Source organism: Pseudorca crassidens, chromosome 2, assembly GCF_039906515.1.
Source record: "Pseudorca crassidens isolate mPseCra1 chromosome 2, mPseCra1.hap1, whole genome shotgun sequence".
Lineage (NCBI taxonomy): Eukaryota > Metazoa > Chordata > Mammalia > Artiodactyla > Delphinidae > Pseudorca > Pseudorca crassidens.
Window position 1 is genome coordinate 2,026,927 of NC_090297.1, and position 16,096 is coordinate 2,043,022.

Below are 16,096 nucleotides of genomic sequence, written 5' to 3' on the forward strand. Positions count from 1 at the left end.
GGTGGCTGGGTCCACCTGGGGAGGCCCGGACCAGGCCAGCTCGGGACAAAAACCCTCCCAGCAGAATCGGGAAGCACAGGGCCCCAGCTGCGGTGAGGCCTAGAGGGGCCTACAAGGGTGGGTTGTGGGCAGTGAGAGGAAAGCCCGGGTTCCCCCCAGCACCTGTGCCTGCTGGGGCCCCTCCGAGGGGCCTCTCTGCTCAGCTTGGGGTCCAGCCCTGCGGGCCCTGGTGTCATGATCCCATCATCATGACCCCCTCCCAGGGCAGGGCCAGCCGGGACCCTCCCCACCCCCAGCTGGAGGGTGCTCGGACCTGCCTCCTTGCCGAGCTGCTCCTCTTAGGACCACAGACGTCCTTGGTGTTGGTGCCCAGTGGCACTCCCCCCTCCAGATAACAGAGGGTCCCATGGAGGAGCCTGTCACACCTGCTCCCCTGGGGAGGGGGCGACACCAGGAGTGGACCTAGCCCGGCCCCTCCTGTTACAACGTGGGGAGATAGAGGCCCAAGGGCCCTCTGCCTACTGGTGGGGTCAGCGGGTTTGCGGGGGGCCACTGAGGCTTCCTAGGACCCCAGCCGATTCCAGCAGAGCCTACGTCCAGACGGGGTCCAGTGGGAACGACACTGTGGTGTCCCAGCCCTTCCACAGGGGCCTCTCGCCTCGGGGCACCAGGGTGGATATGACTGTGGAGCAGTGAGGAGTGGGGGCTTGCGCCCCTTCCCCAGAGCTGCCTGGGCACCTCAGTGCCCAGGCCCGAGGGGCAGTGGGCACCCTCCGCCCTCCCTGGAGAGGTGGGAGCACAAGGGGTGGCTCGCGGGAGAGCAGAGGCCAGGGGTAGGCGGTCACACAGCTGGACGGCCCCCCCAGCCCTCTGTAGGGGGAGCATCAGGGGCCGAGCTGAGTTCATCACCCCAGGGCCTGGAGGCCCCCCTCCCATGTGCTCCATGTCCTTGTAAATCAGTTTCCCCTCTATGGAGCGGGGGACATAATTTACATAAAGGGCGCATGTTCCCATGACCTCGTTCTCACCGCACTCAACAAGAGTTTTAGGATCTCTCTGCACATCTGGCTGCTCCCACCCACTAGGGAACATCCCTGACGGGTCCCTCCTGCTGGGAGACCCCCCCAACCCGGCCCCCGCTGCCCTCTATCGCCCCTGGTGGCCGGCACAGGCACTGCGGCCCAGCCCTCGGCCTACACTGCATCCCTGGGACCCAACGGTGCCTGGCGAACCCCAATCCCCAGGCCTCACGTAGAGCCCTTGGACCGCCGTTTCTGCCCCTTGGGAGCAACGCTGTGCACAGTGTTCGGACGTGCAGATCCCGCCTCTCCACCCACACCCCTGCGAGCCCTTGGGTTTCGGTGAACTCCACTCACCTCCTCCCGGCTCTCCGTTGTCAGCACTCCTGACATTGGGCCCCAAACCGCGCCCCACCCCCCCCCCGGTTGTCACCCATCTACCCCGCCACTGGAACCAAGTCCGTTTGAGGGCTGGCCGGGGCCGGCATCCTCACTTTCTGGCCCTTAGGATCTGAAACTGTGAAGGGTTTCACCCATCTTCTCGCGAGATAAATTCCGGTATTTCCGGGGTTTGTTGCCGCGCTGAACAGGATCTTATTCTGTATTCTGTTTTCTAGTGGGTCATTGGCAGTCTTTAGAACTACAGATTTTTATAGGTTTTATACATTTCCTATCATCGATATGACTTTATGGCCCACTTTGCCAAATTCTTATGATTGTGCTAATCTGTCTCTGGCCCTCTCAGCTTTCCTAAAGCCACAGGCTGGTCTGTCCCTTCCCCGCAGGTCTGAACACCTCTCACTTCTTTTGCTCACCTGATGGTATGGCCTGGGGTCCTCCAAGCTCTGCTGGGGTCAGGAGGAGCGAGTGACGATCTGATTCTCCATCTTTAAGGGAATTTGTTCATTCTTCCCACGAAGTTTACAGGGCCCAACCCAGGTCCTGTCCAGGTGGCCCAGCATGACGCAAGCCGAGCCCATGCCCCCAGTTCTAATGTGGAAGGACGGCCAGAAATACAGGCTGTCACATCAGGGCTGAGGAGACCAGCAACGCGGGGGAGGGGAGGCAGGAGCCCAGGTGGGGGGGCGAGGAGGCCTGGGCCGCTTGCTGGAATCCATCACTCTCCCTGCTCAGCTAGTACATTCTTAGCACGTGACCATCGCCAAGAAAGCGCCTTTCTGTACCCAGTTTCCCAAGAACTTACATCCGAGAGAGAGCTGAACTTTATCGAATGCTGTTTCTACTTCTAGCAAGACCATCGTGATTTTTCATGTCACCCAAACACATGGACACATTTTCTGATGTTAAACTGTCCTCTCATTTTAATCAGGTCCAAGTCCCATTGGATCAAGTGGGTTTTTTCTAAATATTTTTGAGACGCCGGCATATTTTACTCAGGCTTTCTGCATACATGTTGTGAGTCTGTAATTTTCTTTTCTCGTACTGCCCTCACCTGGTTGTAGAACCCAGTTGGGACTGGCCTCCTGAAATGAGTCGCGTTTCCTCTATTTAATGTTTCTGGAACATCTCACATCAGACAAGTTCCTGTGTCTTGGAAGTCTGGCCCAGCCCCCTTTACCGACACCTGTCCTAGGTGTTCCTGGTGACAGAGGGGGAGGTGGAGCTGTGACTACTGTTTGCATTTACTTGTTACTAGTTTATTCACATTTTTAATTTCTACTTACACTGATCCTGGCATTTTATACTTTCCCAAAACATATCCATTTTTCTAAGTGTTCAAAGTTACTAGTACATAGCTGTTCCTAATACTCTCTTTTCTGTCTTATTCTCTGTGTCTGTAGTTAACCCTCCCATCTTCTGTATTGATTTTTCTTGCTTCATGTTTAAAAAAATCATCAATCTTGTTAGAATATTCTTCTTTATTACTCTTCAAAGACGGAATTTTACGTTTGTTAAATGTTCCGTTATTCTCCATTCGCTGAGTGTGACGTTCATAGACTTAAACATAGATGTATACATATGTGAATAGAAATAAATGAATCTAGGCATAGGTATACACAGCATGTGTGTAAAGGTGATTAAAACATTATCACTGCTGTGTCTTGCTTTTGTATTGGCTTTTATATTAAAATCACCAGTTTAATCATTTCCGCCTGTTACACCCACCACAGCTTCACGAATCTGAGCCCCGACTGCTGGTGCATGGATGTGTGTATGTTTACATGCAGGCACGTACGATGCTTTTCACCCTGAAATAACAAAACTCACGGCCCGGCTTTCCTTCTGTTTACTTTGTACGCTTATACTTCTGTCCTTCCAGGAATGTCTTTCGTAAACAAAATGCGGTTGAAGCATGTTTAACGCAGTCTAGGAATCTGATTTTCGATCATCTGTAACAACTTCAATCAGGCTTTAATCTGCTTCCTTATCCTGCTCGACTCTTCCTTCCTTCCTGCCTTCCCCTGGAGAGGTGAAGTTCCCTCCCATCTGAACGTTAAACATCCTGCCAGCATTTTTGCGGAGGTCACAGTTTCTTATTCAGCTCCAACTGCACTAGAGTTTAGCTTCCTTTTATCAGTGTCTTTCTCTTCCCCACCTGCCTCAGCTCCCACCTCGCCTGGCTTCCGCTGTGATTCTCTTAATCACTAGGTCATATGGGAAATGCAGTGACTACCTCACACTTTCCCTTCTTGCTGGGAAACTTCTCTGAGTGTATTTTCACGTCTGGTTCTCGCGCGGTGCCCACCGAGGCCCTGGACACCTGAGAATAAACAACCACTTTGCTTCTCAGTGACAGTTTAGCAGGACACACGATTCAAGGCCGTGAAATTCAAATTTCGACATCTCCTCTTCAACGTTTTGAAACCAACATCATCATCTTCTCGCTTTCAGTGTTTCTGCTGTGGAGTCAGATGCCACTCTTGACTCCTGTTTATTTTTTCTGGGCATTGTAGCATTTCTCCTTGCCACTACTACTCTTTAAGTCCTTTGGACGAGGGCTTTTTTACTTTGTTTTATTTGCACTTGGAGTGCTTTCCATCTGAGACCATCCAGCTTTGCACCTGAGAACCTGCTGCCTTGTGTCAATGGGTTTTACCTTCTTTTTCTAGGACTTCAGACACACGGGTGTTAACACGTCCCTTGCCCGTTTCTACCGATCTTTCCTTTGTATCTTCTCTTTCTCAGCCTCCATGCTGCCTCCTGGGAGTGTCCTGAGCTGGAGAACCCACTGTGCAGCCTGATTCCTGCCACCCTCCCTCCGACTGCAGCGCCCACACGCTCCCGCTCAGTCCTGCCCCTGGTCCTTCCTGGCCTCTGCTTCTTCCTGCATCACGTTACCACCCCATCCCCAACCCCTTCCAGGTATGGACTATATTCATGTCCCTCAGAGTCTTAACACGGTGGCCCATTGATTCGGTTTCCTCTGCTCCTGGCTGTTCACTAGCTGTCTAAGGGGACAGGGCTTTCTAGAACCCACCCTATTTTGCCCCATGAGATCCTTCGCCCTTAGAGGCATCAGCTACCTGGGCTGGTGCTGGAGGGGAGGGGGAGGGGGCTACAGCCCAGACCTAAGTGTCCAGCGTGACAATCTGGGTCCAGCCCTCTCCATTGGCTCTACCCTGAAGATAGGGCCAGGGTAGGAGTAGGGGGGCACCCAGGCTGCCCCCAACAGCACCCCTGGCCTCCTCCCCTCGGGGCCATGCTGCCCCCAACAGCACCCCTGGCCTCCTCCCCTCGGGGCCATGCTGCCCCCAACAGCACCCCTGGCCTCCTCCCCTCGGGGCCATGCTGCCCCCACGCAGGCTCTAGGACTCAGCGCTTCCTCGGTCTCGGGGCACCACGCCCCTCTAGAGCACCGGGAACTGGGATAAAACCCAACTTTGCTTGTGTGGCACCCCGGTCCCCAGAGGGGCACAGGGGCCAAACGGGCCTCTCCGGTCAGGCGCGTTCATGGCAGCAGGCCCAGGAGGCCACCCCGCAGGGCCCACACGAAGCAGTGAACACAAGGCCTTGAGGAAGTGGTTGCTCCTTTCTTAACTTACTGGGTTTCACATGGTACCGAAGCGCCCACCCAGAGGCCCCTCAGGGTCCCGCAGTCCCGAGTCAGGGCTTCCTGGGCTGGGCAGGAGGCGGGCAGCCCTCCAGCGCCCAGGGGTGCAGTGGGCATGTCTGGCTGCCCATAAATACCTTTCCATAAATACGGCCCAGCTGTTTCCAGGTAAACAGGCTGAGCTGCAGCAGTCCCCGGGCCTAGCACCAGAAGAACCTGCTCCGAGGGCAGGGGCCCCACGCCCGCACCTGCACCCACACCTGCCCGCAGTCCCGCCCCAGGGCGCCGGCCGGGGGCTTCCTCCACACTGTGGCCCCGCGCCGGTGCCCCGGTGCTGCAGAGTGCGGCTGGGCAGGGCCTCCCTCCTCGTGGCCAGACGATCCTTGCAGGTGCACGACTGTCCCCAGGCCTCGGAGACAAGGGCGGGGCAGGAGTCCCGGCCCCCGGCGTCCCTCCTCCGTGGTCACCAAGGCCCCTGGGTCCTCTCAGCGGCCCCTGGGAGACAGGCCTCGGCGGGCGCTGCCCCTGAGCTACTGCTTCTCTGCGCTGATGCTGCTGAGACCGGGGCGGTGGGAGGCTGACTGTGAAGCCACTGAAGGGGCAGGAGACGAGCAGGTCACCCCGGGGCAGGGGCAGACTCTCCACGTTTTCAGAGCTCTGGGCTCAGGACTCCCCTCCTGTCCTTCCAGCCCCAGCCCGACAGAGGGGGGCAGCCCAGCCGCTCCTCCCCAGCTGCCCCCGACGCCTCGTCTCTGCGGTCCAGATTCTGGAATGCCCAGCACCCAGTGGGGCCCAGATCACACGCAAGTGCCCCATTCTCACCCCTCCTCTGGCCTCAGTCTGCTGGTAACGAACACGCGATGCCACCAAATGCCACCCTCCTGGCAAAGTGGGGATGCCCCCGGCCCCCTTACCTGGGCCCAGGGCTGTGGATGGGGTCTCGGGGAACTGGGAGGGCCCACCTGAAGGCAGACAGACACGCTACTGCCCCACCCTTTGGTGGGTAACAGAAACGGGGCAGCGAGGCCTGCAGGGACCCCCACTCCCACCCTGCAGGGCCTCTCCCCACCTCACTCCTATGCAAATGATGGGGCTCTCCCGCTCCCCAAAGGCAAGTCCCCAGCCCTGCCTGCTGGAAGAGGGGCCGGGAGGTGGGACTTCGGGCTGGATGGGGAGGGACTAAGCAGGGTCCACTCCAGGACAGAGGGCAGCGAGGCCCTGCCTGTCCTCCTTCCCAGCAGGGCTCTGCTCAAGCAGACGGGGCCTCAGGCAGGTGAACCCCCAGCTCCTGACCCTCGCTGAAGGTCAAGGCCGCCCAGGACGCCTGCGGCGCAGTACCATACCTGACCACCAGGTGCCGCCATGGACAGCGTTCATCCCAGCACCAGCCCCCCAGGTTCTGCCTCCACCTGCCCCACCCCACCCCTCTGCAGGAGGTGGGATCCTTCCCCTAAAGGTGCTTAACAGTTTGGGGCCAGGGCTGCCTCGACGAGGCTCAAGAAGATGCACACACAGTATGAAGACCACGGCTGGGGTCCCCAAGCCAAGGAGCCCAGGCTGGAATCCCCGCTCACAGCCTGGCTCCCCCTTCGCCCCGTCGCAGGGCCTGCCGGCACAGGCCCCAAGCCAGCCTCTGCTCTCGCTTGGCAGACACGACCTCTCGGTGCTGCCTCTTCCCAGGCGCAGGCTGGGCCTGGGGGAGGGGACCAGGACACCAGAGGAGCACAGCTGGCCGGAGGGGCAGGGCACCCCGAGCTCTGCCTGCAGACAGCACATTCCCCCAGAGGCTCAGGGGGCTGAGAGGCCACGGTGTCATCACGGCACCTTCCCCGACCCTGCCCATGGGTGCAAACAGGAACACGAATGCACTGGAGCACAGGCATGCCGTGAAGCACACGTGCGCATGGGAGCACACACAGGCACTGGCACGCACACACTGGGACACACGCAGGTGCTAGCGTGCACAGACGGGAGCACACGCCTGTGCTACTGCACACACATGCACGGGCGCACCGTCGTGCCCTGGTTCACACACACACAGGGCGAGGAAGGGGTGGGGCGGTGGGCTGTGTCTGCGCCCACCCACGCTGGATCACCCAGCCCTGCCCGTGGGGTCTCCGCCCTCTGCAGTTTGAGCCCACCCCAGCCGCTGTCTGGGCCTGGAGTCAGCAGGGCACAGCTGGCTGGCCCACGGCCGAGTCCGGCCCCGTGGTCCAAGGGCTGGAAGGTTCACACTTGGCCCGTGAGAGGCCTGCAGATACCACGGGTGCCGCGCTGGGTTGGTGACCTTTGGCCCAGCCAGCAGAGAGTCGTCCCTCTCTCCCCCGAGCCTGACTCACCCTGCTGGCACATGGGCCCCATGTAGCCGTCCACGCAGTGGCACTGCCCACTGACAGCGTCGCAATCAGCCCCACCCCCGCAGGAGCAGCGCAAGGCACAGCCTGGCCCGAAGAAGCCGCTTCTGCAGCCTGAGGGCACAAGACACGGGAGAGACGGGCCTGAGTGCCACTCCCGTCTGCCTGCGGCAGAGACCCCAGGCTTCGGGCCGCCCCGTGGGGGATGTGCGGGAGCAAGGACCTCGGGCCTCAGCTTCCCTGTCCTGCAGGAGCTCTCACATGGGAAAGCGCAGGGCACCAGGCACCGGCCCAGGATCACTGCCCCGCCTTCCCGCCCAGCCCCCGGCTGGCAAAGGGGAGCTGGTGGTCAGGGATGCTCCCTCCAGGGCGAGACGGCCAAGAGCCACGAGGACGTGTGTGGAGCCCCCAGGGCCGGCGCCTCCTCCCGGGCACGTCTGGGAGGCTGGCACGTTTCCTTCCCACCTAACTGGGCCCACGCCCAAGGGAGAGGCTAACCGGGGACTCAGGTGGGGGCCAGAGGGTGGGACTGGCCTTGACAACCCAAGCAGGAGCTCCGTGCTGGGGCCCCTGCAGAGGGAGGGGTTGGGCACGGTGCCCAGGCCACACGTGGCACAGGTGGGGCTCCTTCAACACGGTCAAAAACACTGACAGAGACCCGCGCCCATGCCCCCCACCAAGCGGGACCCCAGACTCACCCAGGTCACAGGTGGCCCCCATGAGCCCCGGGGGGCATAGGCAGTGGCCGGTGACAGGGTCGCAGGGCACCCCATCCTCGCAGTCACACTGCTGGTTGCAGCCTTCTCCAAATGAGCCCGGCTCACACCCTGGTGGGGGCAGTGGGCTTAGCATCACCTGTCCCGTACCCGGGGGTGAGGGGCCGGATGGAGAACGTGGGCGCACGGACCACTCACCCTTCTCGCAGAACTGGCCGCGGAAGCCGGCAGGGCAGAGGCACCTGCCACTGACGGGGTCGCAGGGGGCGCCGTGCTGACACTCGCACGTCCCCCGGCAGCCAGCCCCGTGGAAGCCAGCGGGACAGGCTGAGGGAGACCCGGGTTGGAGCTCCTGACTCAGTTTGCCCAGAGTGAGCAAAGGACCGGGTCAGGGGCCCAGCTCCCCTGTCCTCCCACCCAGGCCCGGCCCTGAGCCGGGACCTCTGGCCCGGGAGCCCCACCAAAGCTGGGGTCAGGCCTCATCTCATCGGGCCCCCGCGGGGAGTGACACGGAAAGCGGAGGAGCGGATGCCGGGACAGGGGCCACCCCCACAACTCACAGTGCTCGCAGGCCTGGCCGTAGAAGCCGGGGCCGCAGTGGCAGGCGCCCGACGACGGCTCACAGGTGCCGTGGTTGCGGCAGGAGCATTCCAGGCGGCAGGCGGCACCGTAGCGCCCGGCGGGGCAGGCTGGGGAGGGGGCCGGTGGGTCAGCCTCCTGCCACGGGAGAGCAGGGGGCACGGGCTGGCCCCTGGGCACTAGCCTGATCCGCGGGAGCCCGGCAGCCTCGCCCGGCCCTACAGCAACCTGCAGCCCCCGCAAACACCCTCGAGCTATGGCCCCCCTCGGGAGTCCAGGGCCCCCCATCCTGCCACCACCACATCGGGTACGGCCTCGCTCCCCTGCAGGTACCACCCCTGCAGCTCACACGGCGATGTGGCCCCCAGGCTGTCCCGGACAGACACTCACCCAGCTCGCAGTGCAGCCCAGTCCAGCCCAGGCCGCAGGAGCAGCTGCCGCTGGCGGCGTGGCACAGGGCCCCGTTCCTGCAGGAGCACATGTGCTCACAGTTCACACCAAACCGGTTCTGGGGGCAACCTGGGGACAGTCGGGAACTGCTCAGAGCTCTGGCCCAGGGACGCAACCCCCAGATCTGACAGTCATTCAACAAGCACTCCCTGGGCCTCTCAGAACCAGTCCCTGCCCCCTGGGCACACACGCGCCAGGAAACAACACCAACCACATCCTGCCCATTCATCCATCCTCCGCAGATGCCGGGCCTGGTCGGCGCTGAGGATAACAGGATGAAAGGGACCAGGGCCCGCCAGGGGCTGTGAGTGCCTGCCCAGCTGGCGGGAGGGGGTCAGGGAAGTCTTCCTGGAGGTGGCAGCACAGAGGAGGCTGGGCAACCCTGCACTCCAGGTGGCCCCTGTTCACACGCTGATTGACCCATGGCTACCGTCCTTCCCTGCGGGCCTCGGGGAGTGTGACCGGCCCCTTGACGAGGACCAGAGGGCGGCAGGGGGCTCAGATCTACCAGGGTGCGGGGCCAGGCCAAGCAGGGCCTTGAGGACCGTGCATGCCACTGTAAGCATGAGCCCCACCACAGTCCCCAGGGACTGCCCCAGCTCCCCACCATGGGCTGGGCTCCAGGCCTCCCTCTCTGTGGGGTCCCTGGCCACTGGGCCCGGTAGAAGGGCCAGAGGGACCCCAACCCAAGAGGACATCAGCCAGAAGGCTGGCTCCGTCCTCAGACGAAACAGCCGCCTGACCCCTCCTGCTGGGGGGGGCTCTGGGTCAGAACGGGTTCATCCCCCACTGGCCACAGGGAACTGGACAGGTCACTTGATGGCCTGAGCCTTGGAGTCACAGGTCAAGACAAGGCGTGGGATGCTATTGGATGACCCAATGACCCGAGTGGACGCTGCTGTCAACACAAGCTAGACCCTCACTTATCCTCAGGGTACTTGGGGGATTAATGGCGGGGACCCAGTTCTCCGCCAGTGACCCCAGGGCTTCACCCCATCACCCTCCCCCCGAGGCTGAGGGAGTGATACCCATGAAGTATCCAAGGCAGCAGGGGGAGCAGGCTCTCACCGTGCTCACAGTGGACGCCGGTCCTCCCGGGGGGGCAGGAGCAGGTGCCGGTCACGGGGTCACAAGCCGCCCCCTGCCCACAACTGCACACGTGGGCACAGCGGGGGCCAAAGCGGCCGTGTGGACAGGCTGCCAGGAGGAAATGGGAGGGTGGCCACTCCAGGCAGGATCCCCCCTCTCTCTGCCGTGTCAACCTGGGACAGGGCGGGATGGGCCAGGGAAGGCGGGGTGGGGAGACTCCCTTGTCTGCCCAGATGCGGCAGGGCTGCCTGCTGCCACGCCCCCTGCCTGCTGGCTCTGCTGGGGGCCGGCCTGCGCTGCACTTCCCGTGACTCACGGTGGCCCCCCGCCCACCCCGCCAGCCCAGCCAGGATTCCAGATGATTGGAAGGGCCCCACCTGGCTCAGGGAAAGGCCATTCTCTCGGCAGCATGCCCAGCTGGCCTCTGCACGGCCCCTGGTGGACACGGCCTGAGCCGGGGCACAGCACACGGCCAGGCAGAGCTGGCCGGCAGGGATGCTTTGGTCACATGGAACCCCCAGCTCAGCCCGGCCTGCGGCCAGGCCCCGGGGGGCGGGCCCAAGAAGGGGGTGGTCAGGGGCTGTCCTCCCCGCAGGCTGGCTAACCCTAACCACCGAGGCACAGGGAGGAGCTGCCCCTGCCCTCACCCTGGCCACTCACCGAGGCTGCAGTCCGTTCCGAGGAACCCAGGTGGGCAGTGGCAGGCCCCTGTGGCCGCGTCACAGGAGCCCCCGTTGAGACACCCACACAGCTGCTCACAGCCGGGCCCGAACCGCCCGGGCGGGCACCCTGCAGGGGGAGGGGCCAGCTGCCAGGGGCCAGGGGGCTCACAAAGCCCCTGACCTCCCACGTCATCCTTCCCGAGGGCCCAGCGGGCAGCATGGGCACACTCACGTTGCTGGCAGCCGGCACCGTGGTAGCCAGCAGCACACACGCAGGCCCCTGAGGCAGGGTGGCAGGCCTGGTCCTCGCCGGGACACTGACACTTCTGCCCACAGTTCTCCCCAAAGGCACCGGGCGGGCAGGCTGGGGTGAGGAGGCAGGAGGTCAGTGCCGGCCCTGCCTGGAGTGGGCATCCTCCCGGGAGTCGCCTCCCGGAGCCCCTCCTGGGGGTAGAGGTTTGGGGCCCAGCACAGGGGCACATGTGGCCTGAGCCACCCACTGCCCAAGGGCCCGCCCAGGTTGGTCACCTACCCTGCTCACAGCCGGGCCCAGTGAAGCCTGGGGGACAGTGACACTCTCCGGTGACGTGGTGGCAGGCAACGCCGGGTGGGCACTGGCAGCGCTGGGCACAGGCCTCTCCAAACCAGCCGGGCGGGCAGGCTGCAGGGAGGCGTGGGCCCGGAGGGGTCATCGTGTGAAGGGCCCAGCCCCACCCAGAGCACCAGCGGAGCTGGGGGCTCGCCATTCTCACACCGCAAGCCCCTCAATCCCGGCGGGCAGAGGCATGCCCCGGTGACGCGGTGGCAGGCGGCACCCCCCCCCCCCGCCGGCGGGCACAGTTCTCCTCTCACAGAGAACCCGAACGCGCCCTTGGGACAGGCTGCGGGGAAAGAGGCGGGCGGGCTGCTCGGGGCGGCTCCCTGGACAGAGGCGGGGAGGCCCCGGGAGCTCAGCCCACAGCCCTGCCCCCTGCCTGTCCGTTGCCCACCCCGGGGAGGCCTCCACACCCTGGCGTGAGCCGAGGCCACACCGGAGGGGCCCTAACCCGCCCCACTCACGGCTCTGGCACTCATCCCCGGTCCAGCCGGCCGGGCAGCGGCAGTGGCCTGTGTGCCGGTCACAGAGGCCGCCGTGGAGGCACCCACAGACGTGCTGGCAGCCGGCTCCAGAGAACCCCGGGGGGCACTCTGCAGAGGCTGGGGCAGGGGAGGGGACCGGTGAGGGTCCAGCCCCTGGGGCCCAGGACACCCCCGCCCGCCCCTGCTTCCCACACCCAGAGCCTCGGATCCCGTGTCCTTGGGAGGGAGGGGTGCCCAGTGGGCTGGTGACACTGCAGGCCACACCCCAGGACCCTGACCCCCAGCTCCAGGCAGCCACAGGGGCAGGGGCTGCACCGAGGCAGGCCGGGGCGCTGGCCCTGGGTTCCAGACCCCAGGGTCCCTCCTTCCTCCTCCGCCCGCCTGCCGGCGCTCACCCTCCTCACAGGCCAGCCCAGCCCAGCCCTCGGGGCAGGTGCAGTGGCCTGAGACGGGGTCACAGGTGCCCCGGTTCAGGCAGAGGCAGGAATGCTGGCAGTCCTTGCCGTAGAGGCCCGCGGGGCAGGCTGGGGACGGAGAGAGAAGTGACCTGCAGCATCCCCGCCGGCCAGGCCGGGGGCCTGAACCCTCCGAGGGCCAGCCCACTGGACCTGCAGGCCCGCCTCAAAGGGCAGGGACCTAGGGCTGCCTCTAGGACGACCTGCTCCAGGGCTCCCCGGGCCCCGCTGCCCAGCCTCCGGGGGCTCAGGGCTGAAGGGTGTGGTCCTAAGCCTTCCTCCCCTGCCCCGGTGCCCCGTGGCGGGGGCATGGCCCCCACCCTCCCTGCCCTCCATTCCCAGTGAGCTGTGTGTCCACCTCGCGCCCGACACCGTGTGACCTTGCACGGCCCAGGGAGGGGCAAGCACGTTGCCTGACCCCAGACTCCTGGGCAGGGCTTACCCTGTAGGCAGGTGGGCCCCATCCAGCCAGGGCCACAGTGACACTGCCCGTGGACAGGATCACAGGAGGCCCCATTAAAGCAGGAGCAGGCCTGGCTGCAGTTGTGGCCGTACGTGTGGGCTAGGCAGGCTGCAGGAGAGAGGAGCGGTCAGGGGCCGGAGGGACAGACCCCGGGAGGGGCTGCAGCAGATGGTCCCGGGCTGCTGTGGTCCATCTGCCCCTCCCTCTGGCCTGGGCACCAGTCAGGGTGGCCACAGATAAGGACTGACCCTAACCCTAACGGGCAGCACCCAGGGCTGATGGGGGCCTCACGCACTCTGGGCACAGCGGGGACCCTGACGGCCAGGAGGGCAGAGGCAGGAGCCGTTTACGGCGTCGCAGGGCACCCCGCTGCTGCAGTCACAGGCGCGGTGGCAGTCCACTCCGAAGAAGCCGGCAGGGCAGGCTGCAGGCAGGGGGCGGTGATGGGAGATGGCCAGGGGTCACGGGTCCCCACCCACACGCCCGGCCACCCTGGCCTGCACCCTGGCTCACCGCGCTCACAGAAGGTTCCCCTCCAGCCGGCCGGGCAGGTGCAGGCCCCACTGACATGGTCACAGGCTGCCCCGTGCTCACACTGGCACTGCCGCCCACAGCCCGGCCCGAAGTAGCCCTGGGGACACGCTGAGACACCAGACCATCAGCTGGGGGGACGGTGAGCCTGACCTAATCCTCCCCAGGCCTCCACCACCACCGGGCCAGGGCCCGGGACTGTGGGGCGGGAGGAGCCCCTCCACACCCAAGGCCTCTGCACCCGTCCCCCAGGCAGGAACCGAGCCCCAAGCCCTGGGGAGGAGGGAGCCCCAGGCCCACCCAGACCCACCAACCCGGCCAGGGCAAGGCCCTCGTTCCTTAGCAGACACCTTCCTCCCCTTCTCCAGGTGCCAGGTGTCCTGTGGGGCGCAACCGGCCCCACCTCTCCCTGCTGCGCCAGGTGGGCCTTCTGTTGGGCCCAGGCAGGTGGGAGGGTGGAGCCTGGCCCAGGCTGGGGAGGGATGGGGGTGGGCTCAGGCAAGGAGACTCCCTGTTTGTCCAGGAACAGGAAGGCAGGACTAGGTCCCCGACACTTGGGCACGTGCACACGCGCGTATGCATGTGCGTGTGCGTGCGTGTGCGTGCGTGTGCGCGTGCGGGTGTGCACGTGCACGTGTGCGGGCGGGGCCGGGACTCACGCTGCTCGCACCACAGGCCCACATAGCCGGCCTCACACAGACACAGGCCGCTGATGGCGTCGCAGCTCCCGTGGCCTGCGCTGCAGTTGCAGGTGTGGCTGCAGTTGGGGCCCCAGTGGCCGCTGTCACAGGCTGCAACAGGGGCCGGGTCACCCTGTGCAGGTGACCACAGCCACGATGGGGTCCAGGGCCCTCCCCGGGGCCTGGGCGGAGGCTTCCCCAGGGCAGGGCAGGGACGCTTGCACACCAGGCCGCCTACCTCTCTGGCAGCTGAGGCCGGTCCACCCTGGGGCGCAGCTGCAGTGGCCAGTCACCGGGTGGCAGAGCCCGTCGTTGACGCAGGAGCATCGCATCTGGCAGCTGGGCCCAAACCACCCTGCTGGGCAAGCTGCAGGGAGGGCAGGGTGAGCACACTGGGGACATGGACACGGGGGCAGGGGGACATGGGTACGGGACACAGGGGTGGGACACGGGGATCACAGGCGGGGCCGAGGTCGGGGCGGCGGGCACTCACTGTCCTGGCAGCGGCTGCCCGTGAAGCCGGGGCGGCACAGGCAGGCTCCGGTCTCAGGCTCACAGGAGGCACCGTGCTCGCACGCTGGACAGATCTCCTGGCAGCCGAGCCCCCAGCGACCCTCAGGACAATCTAGCCCCACCACAGCCAGTCAGTCTCCCCTGGGGCCTTGCTGGGCCCATCGGGGAGCAGGAATTTCTGTTCCCACCTGAGCTGTCCCGGAGGAGGGAGAGGGACAGGTCACGGGAACCCCCAGCCTCCTCATGGGTGGCAGGCTACAGGGCGTCCATCCCCAGAAAGGGAGCACCTGCCCTAGAATGGCTCAACAGGCAAAAGAGGGGCACCCAGAGTGAACAGGTGTCTAGAGGACAAGCCACAGGCCCGGGGAGGGCTGGGGGCCGCTGGTCAACCTGTCTCCACGGCTGACAGTTCCTAGCGTGTGCACCCTCTGTGGGCATGGCCACAGGGCGCCCACAGGTGCCCACGTCCAGACCCAAGGCTGGTTGGTGTGAGCTCTCGCAGTTGCTGTGGACTGGCCTGGGGTCTGCAGGGCTCCAGGGCTGAGGCCAGGGCTCCCCAAACACAGCTCAGTGCTGGGGTCCCCAAACACAGCCCAGAGTTGGGGTCCCCAAATAGGATCCAGGCTGGGCTCCCCAAACACAGCCCGGGGCTGGGGTCCCCAAACACGGCCTGGGGCCGGGGTCCCAAAATGGGATCCAGGCTGGGCTCCCCAAACACGGCCAGGAGTCATGCAGCCCAGGGCGGTTAGCAGAGCCCGGGACAAGGCTGCCACTCACCTGCCCCACAGTCAGCCCCGGTCCTCCCAGGAGGGCACAGGCACCGCCCCGTGACCAGGTCGCAGGGGGCGCCCTCGCAGGAGCAGGAGCCTGAGCAGTTCCTGCCGAACGTCCCGGCCGGGCACTCTGCGGGGGAGGGCGGGGGGCCTCAGCCACCACCACGAGGAGCTGCCGTCCTCCCCTTGCGGCCCCGCCCCGCCCCGGGCACCGGCCCCGGCACCTGCCCCCTGCCCCAGCAGCGTTGCTGGACACAGCTGCGGTCCCCTGGGTGACGAGGGCGGTCACGGGAGCGGGCAGGAGACGGGGGACATGGAGCAGGACGAGGAGGGGCCTGCTTGGGCTGACCCTCCTTGGGGAGTGGTGGTGAGGGGCGGCCTGGAGACCACAGGCCAGCAGGGCTCGGGGGGCGGGCAGCCAGGACCCTGGAGAGCGGGCGCAGGGCTGCCTCTGCCTTCCTCTCACTTTGGTGCACCCTGGGGACCCCCTGCTGGTCACCCCCGTGTTCAGGAATGAGCGGCCAGGCAGCTCCGGGCCCACAGCAGGGCTTCGGGAAAGAATGCAGGGGCCGCGGAGCCTCGCCCCACCCGTGAGGGCTGCAGTGGCCACTCTGGTGGCCTTGCAGGGCGCCACGCCAGACCTCACACCTGCCCTGGCTGGGGAGGCAACGCGGTGGAGGGAGGGCCCTGCCAGCCCCAGCACCGTGTGGCTGCCCCAGT

At 64.9% G+C, this 16,096-nt stretch overlaps 1 protein-coding gene across 6 annotated transcripts in view; it reads right to left on the minus strand.

Moving 5' to 3' along the window:
• Positions 1-2,313: 2,313 nt before the first annotated feature.
• The window catches only part of MEGF6 (multiple EGF like domains 6), a 41,153-nt gene continuing 27,370 nt past the window's right edge, over positions 2,314-16,096 (minus strand). Inside the window, exons 15-34 of one of the 6 annotated variants that reach the window (XM_067717783.1) lie at positions 15,381-15,506; positions 14,584-14,715; positions 14,329-14,457; positions 14,070-14,201; positions 13,393-13,521; positions 13,175-13,303; positions 12,859-12,987; positions 12,357-12,485; positions 11,941-12,078; positions 11,414-11,542; positions 11,114-11,245; positions 10,880-11,008; positions 10,199-10,327; positions 9,071-9,199; positions 8,662-8,790; positions 8,300-8,428; positions 8,084-8,212; positions 7,371-7,499; positions 5,946-5,993; positions 2,314-5,623 (exon numbers count right to left, since the gene is read on the minus strand). In XM_067717783.1, the coding sequence (XP_067573884.1) occupies positions 5,562-5,623; positions 5,946-5,993; positions 7,371-7,499; positions 8,084-8,212; positions 8,300-8,428; positions 8,662-8,790; positions 9,071-9,199; positions 10,199-10,327; positions 10,880-11,008; positions 11,114-11,245; positions 11,414-11,542; positions 11,941-12,078; positions 12,357-12,485; positions 12,859-12,987; positions 13,175-13,303; positions 13,393-13,521; positions 14,070-14,201; positions 14,329-14,457; positions 14,584-14,715; positions 15,381-15,506 (2,447 nt within the window). In that variant the 3' untranslated portion in view covers positions 2,314-5,561. Of the gene's footprint in view, positions 5,994-7,370; positions 7,500-8,083; positions 8,213-8,299; positions 8,429-8,661; positions 8,791-9,070; positions 9,200-10,198; positions 10,328-10,879; positions 11,009-11,113; positions 11,246-11,413; positions 11,543-11,940; positions 12,079-12,356; positions 12,486-12,858; positions 12,988-13,174; positions 13,304-13,392; positions 13,522-14,069; positions 14,202-14,328; positions 14,458-14,583; positions 14,716-15,380; positions 15,507-16,096 lie in introns of all 6 variants that reach the window. The other 5 variants (XM_067717773.1, XM_067717794.1, XM_067717772.1 and 2 more) reach the window with 5 other exon arrangements.